This window comes from Fonsecaea nubica (genome assembly GCF_001646965.1).
Source record: "Fonsecaea nubica strain CBS 269.64 chromosome Unknown Scaff203, whole genome shotgun sequence".
Taxonomy (NCBI): domain Eukaryota; kingdom Fungi; phylum Ascomycota; class Eurotiomycetes; order Chaetothyriales; family Herpotrichiellaceae; genus Fonsecaea; species Fonsecaea nubica.
In genome coordinates this window covers 1-9,889 of record NW_019173876.1, presented here as the reverse complement: position 1 = coordinate 9,889, position 9,889 = coordinate 1, and the positions used below count along the sequence as shown (strand labels likewise).

Here is a 9,889-nt window from a genome sequence, read left to right as displayed (position 1 = left end):
AGGCAACAGGCGGTGTTAGTCGGTAGCACGATTCAGGAGAGCTCGTCTAGTGCCACTCCTAATTGTATATCAACAAACACACGCGGCCTGAGACAGGCCACAGGGATAGACAGGCCAATCCATGCAATTGTTCACTAACCGCTAGGCATAAAAATTGTGAGAAGGTTGGTGGTAGTGGGTGGTGATGGTTGGGCCTCCTTGTCGGACCCTGGTGGTGTGCCTGGTGCCCTGATGCCTAATGGGATCGACAGCCGGATTATTTGAGAGTTGGAGAATGCGGGGTAACAAAGGTTTTTCCGTGTAACTTTCCCGTTTTCGCCCACTTTCGGCCCTTATCCGCCACACGACTCAACACCACCACCGCCACCAAAAACTGAATATTTAAGCCAAAAAAGATCCAAAAAGAAATTTAAGGCATTGGAGAAGCAGGGAATCGAACCCTGAACCTTTTCCACTTCACCTATTCAGGCTCAGTGCTAAGGAAACGTCATACCACTAGACCACTGTGGTGGTTGTTAGTTTTTGTTGTTTGCGGGTGTTATGGAAGTACTCACCATCCCCAAGTGTTGTGATTGTTGGAGGGAATTCTGAGACTCTAATAGATAAAGGAAAGATTAACTAAGGGGCTCAGGCTTGCCTGAGTCCCTGGTGTGGCCGCCGAGAGGAGCTCTACCAATTACCGTTCCACAGTGGACACTTTGAAGCGAGCTGAAACTTCAACCAACAAGAACCAATGAGCTTATTGGGCACTAACAGGACAGCATTTTCACAATTTCCTCAAGTTCAAGTCTCTCTGCAATTCTGTTCTACACTGGCCTTCTCAACCTACAAATATGTGTCGTCGGAGGTATCAAGCATTCCTCAGAAAAATGTCCATTTCTGATCTTTGCCATCCCCGATCTCGCAACTGATCTACTGCTTGGCAGAATGGGAATACTCCGCGGGGAAGGATAATAACAGTTCGACGGCCCCCCGAGTTGAAAATCTGGGCTAACTTTCCCGCTGCCTCTTTGCAGTATCGCGCAACCATTCAGCTCACTCGGCACTTTCAACTCGCTTCATTTACCTTTTTGCTCTCTTGTAAAACCTGCCTTCTTGCTCGGTCCCATAAGGATCGAATCTTTGCAGTGTTGCCAAGTGGTCCGTCTGACCAGTCACGCCAGTCCAAGAGCCGGTCGCAAGACCTGCGGGGCTATAGTCCCCAATCCCACTATAGTCCAAACTAACTATCTACTAACCTATTGTGCTTGAATCTAGTCCATTAATAGACTAGTGCTTACACGTGACCAAGAGTTATAGCCATGTGGAGCAGCGCGGCTCTGACCAATAAACTAGCAAGTTTGTGAGTAGGGCTGTTGATTAGTAAGGTCGATAGTCCTAGCAACATCTGAGGCTCAAGTCATAAGCATAAAAGTAAGGTTAGTCTTGGCTCTGGGGCAGCCGCTACGCCCACCACACGCACAACGTCTTGTCCGAGCCACGTTTTCCATCCTTTCACTTCACCAATGCTTCCGATTGTTGTTTGTCAACCTTTCACAACACCATATCATGCTTGGTCTTGACATACCTCCGGAGGGTGCCCCCTCAGCATGGCGCTTGGAACGAGTCCCCAGGCAAGTGGCGAAACCAGCATGGCCTCTCGTAACGCCGAAGACCTGCGTTTATTTGTTTATTTTGTCCCTTGTCACGGAGTGTTTTATAAATCTCTGGCACGTTACAAGTCTTATTGTGTGAATAAGCCTCTGCGCCAAGTATCACACTCAATTTGGCTATTCAAGTCTCGATCATTAAGCTGTCTCCAACCCCTCACAATCTTCGCTGATCGAACTAAGCACAATCTCTCTTTCTCACTTCCTGCATAATCCTTACAGGTTGCTTAGCGAATTCCTTGCGTGTCAACAGCCCTTATCTGATTTGTCAGGCCTCTGAGTCTTGTATCATTCAACCTAATTTACTCCACCAGGAGTGATGCTCAACTCACGACTCAGTCATATTCTTCAACTGAGAGCGGCTATCTGTCGTGTTCAGGTCACTCTTGACGATAAAAAGGACAGTGCAACGCCAATATTCAATCCAGTTCACTACCTCACTTTCCTCTCAATTTGTCTGTTTGGCCAGACGTGGAGGTCGAACAATCTGACGAAGCGTGAGCCTTCAAGCGCCTTTACTACACCTTTGCGACAATCATTTTGACCTCACCTTGCACTCATTTCGCCATCAGATAACGGCGTAACATGGTCCTGTGCCTCAGTACATGCACCTCAAGTGACTTGAAATCTTTCAAGGCCAGTGAAATTCCAGGTGAGTTCTTTGTCACTAATGACCTACGGTAATTTGGCATCCCTCTGATCTTGACATCGAGGTCTCTTTACCCAGATACACTCATTCAGACGACTACACATATCTTCATTGCCATTCAAATTGTTGAAGAGTTGCCGCTCCCAGCGTCGATCATCAGTTCCCGAATTCAATCTCCGCTGTTGAAACCTCTCCGAGAAACACTTCCCAGCTGCGGCAAGATGCCCGAGACTCTACAAACTTGGGCGCCGTTCTTCAACACATATATTGATCCTGATCACCGTTGCTGTCTCGAACGTGAGGATGTCCCTGACTATCTGGAGAAGGCAAAAGAGTCCTTTAAAAGCTGGGATGAATACGTCGCTTTGCTCGGGTCTGGTGCGCTTATCGAATCAGCTCTTGCCGACAGAGAGAAGAATCGAGAATTCAAGACGCCCATAAAGCTCCTACAGCACAAAGAAGGAAACAAAACCCGAACTATCTGTCTGTTCAAGGTCCCAAGGAGATGTCAAGAGAATTTCAGAGCGGGAGACAAGGCATCTGCTCACCTGAATAAGCCCTCTTCCCTGCCGATCATAGTCGATAATTCGTCAGACAGTCGCACAGACCCATCATATCTTCATGCCGACAATCGAAAACGCCCACGCGGACCCTGGATCATCAACATCCTACCACCTGTTGCGACTGGCCCTCCAGAAGTGGCTTGGGCTACAATTGAACGCCGCCAGGACGCCAATAAAGATGGATATCACGACCCAAACTCCTATCCTGTCACTTCATTTTCAAGGATTAGTTCCATACGACAGGGCCGTGGGATGCGGGCCGCGATATGGGGTCTAATTGACGAGGCGACTATCTGCGCGAGGGTCATTCCGGAGGACCGCCACAGCATATTTGTCTATGTTATCAGAGCATTGAGCGACCTGAGGACGAAGGTAGCGCGCTCGCAAGATGGTGGGATTGCAAAGCTACTCGTTGCAACTTGTCCAAATGACATTACTCGACTCAATATTTTCGAATCCCTCAGTGACCCTTCTCTTTCACACGAGGACGGGATGTTTCTCAATGAGAGCCAAAAGGAAGCAATCCCATTCGGGCATGATGCTCCTAATGGGCTCGTCCTCTGCCACGGAGGGCCTGGGACGGGCAAGTCCCATTTCATCATCCAGGCCGTTCGGCCATTTCTTCTCGACGTTGCGAAAGAGCACCGCGTGCTGCTCACAGCAGCGTCAAACGCGAGTGTTGATTCGGTTGCAAAAGCTCTGGACGGAGAACTTAGGCGGGCGATTCACACAACGGAAGGCTTGGGTAAGCGATATGTAATCCGCCTGCACAGCATCAAGACAGAGAAGTCCGTGGCCTTTAGAGACGCGAAATTGGCAAGGGAAGCAAGTTTAGCCGTCAAAAAGACCGAACCTCGCACCAGTGGGCCTTCCCCACAGCCTTTGTAGTCGGGACAGGCCGCGACAGTTCTCGCCCATTGCCAGGCGTACATGGAACGCAAGTACGAAGGTGTCAGCGACGAGCGGGTGAATGTCATTGAGCTTTCTGCAGGCGAGAGGATGCTTGAGATCGCCGGAATACGTGGGGAGAGCCCGCTCTGTGATGCAGGCCGGTTCACGGAATTCGCAGACCTGTATACGCGATTCACCAACGGTGATCTGTTCAGCTCTGTGGACTGGACAAATCTTGATCTGAGACTGGACGAGCTTCTTGCCCATACAATCAGTCACGCTTCGGTCATTTGTGCAACCGTTGGCGGAGCTGCGGACGACTTTTGCAGCACCAACTACGCGCAAGCTGAGCTAATTGTTGTTGATGAAGCTGCTCGAGTACCTGAATACCAGATGTGGCCTTTATTCGCCTTCTATCCCAAGGCTGTTGGCAAGATCCTGGTCGGAGATCCCAACCAGCTGGGTCCTATGATCAAAGGAGACGATACGAAGGACAGCGCAAAGTTGATAATAAACCCTTTCCAAGACCAGCTGGAAATGTCACTTCAACAGCGTCTTCAGTCCGCAGGTTTCAAGTCGGCCTTCTTCAATGTGCAATATCGAGCCGTCGAGAAAAATGCCCAGATTTACAGCAATGTCTGCTACGGTGGTCTTTTGCAACATGGTCGAACGTCGAAACTGGCAGACGATCAACTTGCCAAAGACATCATCGAACATAACCGACAAACGTATGGCATTCCCGAACCTGTTGTTTTCTACGACATACAAGACGCTGCAGAAGGACGGAACTACCACCTGTCGAGATTCTGTAAGGAATACGTCATATTGGTGCTCAAAATTCTGCAGAGTCTGTTCGATGCGGGGTTCGGAAAGCCTGGGAAGCCCTGCTCCATCGCCATTCTGACGCCGTATATTGAGCAGAAGAGATTGCTCAAGATATCAAAATCCCAAATGGAAAAGCAGTATCCGGCTGCCAAAGACGTCGTCCTGCAGACCGTCGACAGCGTTCAAGGCATGGAGTACGATGTGGTCATCGTGGACCCCACTGTTGTGCGTAGTCCCGGGTTTCTCAACGAGAATCGACTGAATGTTATGTTCTCCCGCGCCAGATATGGCCTCTACGTTGTTGGCGATTACAGAGCCTGGCTGGCGATGTGGAGAGACGATTCGCGCCCACTGAGGAAATTTGCGGCGGAGTTCAAGTCCGCCTATCGGGTGAGATGGGACAGGCAAAACAAGGATCAAACTTTGTCTTCGCCTTTTTTCCACGAGGATATGCTTGCAGGCTACGAGTCCGACTAGGGGTAATGGTCTAATCATGTTGAGAAAAGCAATGGAGGAAACAAAAGATATGGATGTCCACCCGCTGAACATATGAGAGTAACTCAGTCAAGGGGTTACAATCAACTTGATGGTGCTATTCACGGTAGCAGGGTACGGACAACTTCAAGGATATGCAGGAGGCAGATTGTGGATACTGAGGACAAGGCTTGCTTGTATCAGTGTGATTGTGGTGAGATGGGATATCCGGGACATGCTCATCTTGGATACGTTGACATCAACAGTGGGAATTGAAGGTTACTTTGCATGATACAACCTACCTCTTCAGGATCCTGTGAACAAGGGACAACGGTTCCTGTAGTGACTCAGCCTCGTGTTATTTGTGCCTCGCAGCCTTGCACGTGGCAATGAAGTCCGTGATTGGTTCATTTTGGCAATAACCTTGAGTATTCAAATGACAGGCTGTCATACACACTATTTATTTTCTTGGCAGTATTGGCCTGATCCCAACATCGGAGCATTGCTGTTGCCTTTCATCCAGAACCTCCCGATCGCACAATCAAACAGGGGCAGAGGGGCCAGCAGCATCTTCAGGGCAGAACTCGGAAGGTTCAAATCTTGGACTGTCCCTGTAATGGGATTCTTCCCTGCCGCTAGTGATGCAGACATTTCACTCCGCTAGCGATGGCAAAGGCAATGGCAATGGCCGTTCAGCCTGCGATCGCTGTCGGCGCCACAAGCTCCGGTGCGATCGCTCTTCAGACTCGGCACAGTGTCGCCGGTGCTCGAAAGCCAATGTTGCCTGTGTCACTGGCGCGGCTATGAAGTCAGGGCGTCCATCGTTGAGGCGACAACCCTCCGATCTTTTGGAGGGATGGTCTCTACGGGAGACGCTCTACGCACCTACAGACCTCACCGACGCAGTTTCTGGCATTGGTCAAGAGATGCAGATACCATTAGCACCAATTTCCGTCGATGGTCTCGGAAACGGGTGGCCAAACGCTATGCAACAGGATATGGAGGCATCACAAACATTCCAGGCTCTCCCCGACAATGGCCAACCGGTCTATTCCGAGATTAATCCTCAGGGTGACAGTCTTGAGAGGCTAGGCAACCTGCAAAAGGAGATCCTCGTTGACCTGGAGCTTGTAAAGGCATGCAAAACGGCTGCCGATTGCGCCCAGCTGTCTCTACCCACAGAGTTGGCGTACAATTCTTCTTTCCTAGTCGGTCGAATGCTTGAACATTCAAAGACTCTCCTCGCCATCTTGGATTCGTTTGATTCGATCTCGCCAGCGTCCTCTTGTCCTTCAAACCCTGACCACCTTTCAGCCACACAGACCTGTACTGGGAGCTTACGCTGCGATGCTCCAACAATGTTCTCTCTTTTCTCATGCTACATTTGTCTTATCCGCATCTACCGTACCATCTTCTCCTGCATTTACGACTCGATGCCTGATCTGTTATCGCTACAACAACATCTGCCTCAGCTATTTCCTGGCATCAGCTTGGCAGGCTTCACTCTCGAAAAGCGCCTCGATCTGCAAGTCCAGATCCTTGTTCAGGTGAGCGAAGATATGCTTGCGAAGCTCGAAGCCAAGCTTGGTGTCTCAGAGGGGGCCACCGCGGGCCAAGGAGTCTTGGGGACGACAGGATCCGCCAAAATGCTCCGCCTGATGTTGCAGGAGGAGGCCATGGAGGAGCCTCCACTGCATAAACCCCGGGGGCCTTCCGAGCCCCTGAGGACCATCCTTAGCAATCTGAAGCGAATGATCAATGCCAATAACGCAAAGTGAAATAACTCTGCAGGCTGAGACGTTCGGAGGGTTTGCGTCCTTTTCGGGCGGATTTGAGGGAGCCTCACCAAAACGTTCCGATTCGACTCCACACTCGCTCCGAGAAGCAATAAAACAGTTGCTACGCCCATGTTGCTCGGTGTCGATTCTATACAGCATCTGCATCCTTCCAGCACCTCAATCACTTAATCTGACACCATGACGCCGTCTCCTCCGGATCACCAAGGTCTCTCTGCCATGTGGTGGAGTGCTCGGGTAAGATGGTACCTCCCAGACGCAACAACCTTGCGCGGGCCACTCGAAAGCAAGCGACTGACCAAACTCTAGAACCCGCCGGAGCACCCTCACGCTTCCTTCACGGGCAAAACCGTCCTCATCACTGGTGCAAACGTCGGCTTGGGCCTCGAAGCGGCGATCAAGTTTGCTGCACTGGGTGCCTCGCGACTCATTCTCGGCGTCAGATCAATACAGCGTGGCGAAGAGGCCCGAGAGCAGATCTGCCGACGATCGGGTTACAAGAATACAGACATCCAGCTATATCAGCTCGATATGAGTACCTTTGGGTCGGTCAAATCCTTTGCCAAACACGTGTGCGCGGACGAATCCCGAGTCGACATCGCTGTACTCAATGCAGGCATGGCGGCGCCGTCTTATCGGCGCTCTCCGGAAGGGTTTGAGATGTCTTTGCAGGTCAATACTCTGTCGACCGCTCTCCTTGCGGTGCTACTCTATCCCAAGCTTCGAGAGTCAGCAGAGAGGTCCGGCGAACCATCCCACCTGGAGTTTGTGGGCAGTGTCGGGCACCGCATGGTCAAGCCTGACGCATTCGATGCGGTGCTGGAGAGCGGCTCGAGAGTGCTAGACCTCGTCAACGACAAGACATACTTTGACGTCCAACAGCAATACTGCACGACCAAGCTCTTACTGATGTATGTCATGGATGGACTGGTCGCAGCAGCAACAGCAGAGCATTCCTCGTCCGGAGGCCACAAAGACCCAGCCGTCATCATCACGACATGCTGCCCGAACCTGTGCCGCACAAATCTCGGCCGCGACTTTTCTTTCCTTCTCAACCTCCCGAACCACCTGTTCCAACTGGTCTTTGCCCGATCCGCGGAAGAAGGGAGCAGGATTCTTGTCAGTGGAACGACTTTAGGGAGGGATGCGACCGGGCAGTTCTGGAGTCACGATGTCTTTGACAAGTAAGTTGCGTTGCCTGCGATTTCGACCTACTTTCTCTTTCGGTAGCGAGTGTTGCGGAGACAGACTGACTGACTGACTGGCGATGCAGAAGAGGCGAGCTGGCGACAGGACCAAAGGGAGAATCTTTGCGGAAGAAAGTCTGGCGCGAGATCGTGCAGGTTGTGAGGGAGCACGTTCCGCAGAGCGAAGCGTATCTTCTTCGTTGTTGAGCCTGTGGCAGCAGAGACAGAAGGGCATATAAGGGCGTTTGTGGGAGGGTACCATCCACGGGCAGGGGGGTTCTTAAGCCAATATAGCCTGTTACCATCTACTGTTCGGGTGGACGTTGAAATCACGATCTCATTTCCACCCTCTACGTTCTACTCCGCGATCCTTTTTGTATTTTTGTCTATTCGGAAAAACCACCCGGAGCAGAGGCCGATGATCAGCGTACGGAAACCCTCCGGCCAGCCAAATGTCAATAACAAGCCACCGCCCACTGACCTAACATGTACCACGCAACTCTCAGGTTTCGTGCCGCAAAAGCCGAGCTTGGGGGGAAAGCTTACTTGTACTTGTAACTTATACCGAGTAAGAGGTACGTACCACAAGTCTCTCGCCTTTCCTTTGCGGTCAACAAGCCGCCTTTGCTTTGGCGTGGTACGTCGGTCAACAGAGACCTCTTACGAAAGATTTGTTCAGCAGAGGGCCAGGACGGGATAGGACAGGAGAGAACGGGACAGCGGGACAGCCATAACCATCCCATAGCCATGGCTGCTAGCTTGCAACGACTACGGGCCTTTACCACCTGCGACGTGAGTTTCTTCCACCTTTCATCCCCGTCTTTGTCCTTTTCAGAACCAGTAAACCTGCCTTTCCCCACTCTCAGGATATTCTGTTATCGTCCCGTGAATTTACTGAGCAACACCCCCTTGCGGGGGGAAGGGCCCACTAGATCGGCGACGCGCTGGTGAAGCTGAAATACCCGTTTGGGGGATTCCTCGACGGGCTCAAGATGTTTTCGCCTGCCGATGCCACGACGACCGTCTTCGGCCCGGCCGTCACGGTCAAGATGGTCGAGTCGACACAGAAAGCGGCACCAAGCCCCCCGCGCCACTTTGTCGACTGCAACAAGCCCGGCAAGATCATGTACATCCAGCAGCCCCGGGGCGCGTACTCGGCGTGCTGGGGCGGGCTGATGTCGACGCGGGCCAGGCACATGGGCGCCGCGGGGGTTATTATTGATGGCCGGATGCGTGATGTGCGAGAGCACCGCGAGCTGGGGTTTCCAGTCTGTTTGTCCCTGTTCTTTCTCTTCCACAGGCGGATCGGGTACTTGGATACCCGATACGGGGATACCGAGCGCCTTTCCTTGAAATTCAGCACCATCACAACCACCATCACTGTCATCATTGATCGTCACCGTCACCGTGACACCAGCAGTGTGGGCACCAAGCTAACCGGCCGTCCCTGGGCTTCTCATCCAGGTCTTCGCCCGAACCACCTCCATCCTCGGCTCGCACACCTTCACGCGCGCCTCCGAGATCAACGTCCCGCTCCAGTTCCACGACGACCTGTGGATCCACCCGGGCGACATCCTGGCTGGGGACGTGGACGGGGTGGTCGTCGTGCCGCCGTCGCTGGTGGAGCAGGTCGTCGCGCTGTGTCGGGAGCGGGCGGAGATTGACGAGAAGACGTTTGCGGCGTTGAGGGCGGGCGAGGAGATGGGGCCGACGATCAAGAGGCTGCGGAAGGAGTGAGTGCGCGCGCGCGCGCGCGCGAGAGACAGAGAGAGAGAGAGAGAGAGAGAGAGAGAGAGAGAGACGAGAGACGAGAGACAGAGAGACGACAGCAGACGAGGCATACGAGGAGGAGAGA

At 52.3% G+C, this 9,889-nt stretch overlaps 3 protein-coding genes across 3 annotated transcripts; all 3 read left to right on the top strand.

Annotated features, from left to right (window-relative positions):
• Positions 1-2,519: 2,519 nt before the first annotated feature.
• AYO20_11769 (hypothetical protein) lies at positions 2,520-5,054 on the top strand (the record flags this gene model as incomplete). The annotated part of the gene is made up of 2 exons (XM_022649982.1): positions 2,520-3,606; positions 3,769-5,054. 2 exons carry the CDS (start codon positions 2,520-2,522, stop codon positions 5,052-5,054), a joined length of 2,373 nt encoding a protein of 790 aa, XP_022494045.1.
• A 663-nt stretch (positions 5,055-5,717) lies between these two features.
• Positions 5,718-6,829, top strand: AYO20_11768 (hypothetical protein; the record flags this gene model as incomplete). Its single annotated transcript, XM_022649981.1, has 2 exons — positions 5,718-5,778; positions 5,943-6,829. 2 exons carry the CDS (start codon positions 5,718-5,720, stop codon positions 6,827-6,829), a joined length of 948 nt encoding a protein of 315 aa, XP_022494044.1.
• A 198-nt stretch (positions 6,830-7,027) lies between these two features.
• On the top strand, positions 7,028-9,771 carry AYO20_11767 (methylenetetrahydrofolate dehydrogenase (NADP+); the record flags this gene model as incomplete). The annotated part of the gene is made up of 5 exons (XM_022649980.1): positions 7,028-7,084; positions 7,157-8,031; positions 8,121-8,193; positions 8,967-9,455; positions 9,499-9,771. 5 exons carry the CDS (start codon positions 7,028-7,030, stop codon positions 9,769-9,771), a joined length of 1,767 nt encoding a protein of 588 aa, XP_022494043.1.
• Positions 9,772-9,889: the final 118 nt, after the last annotated feature.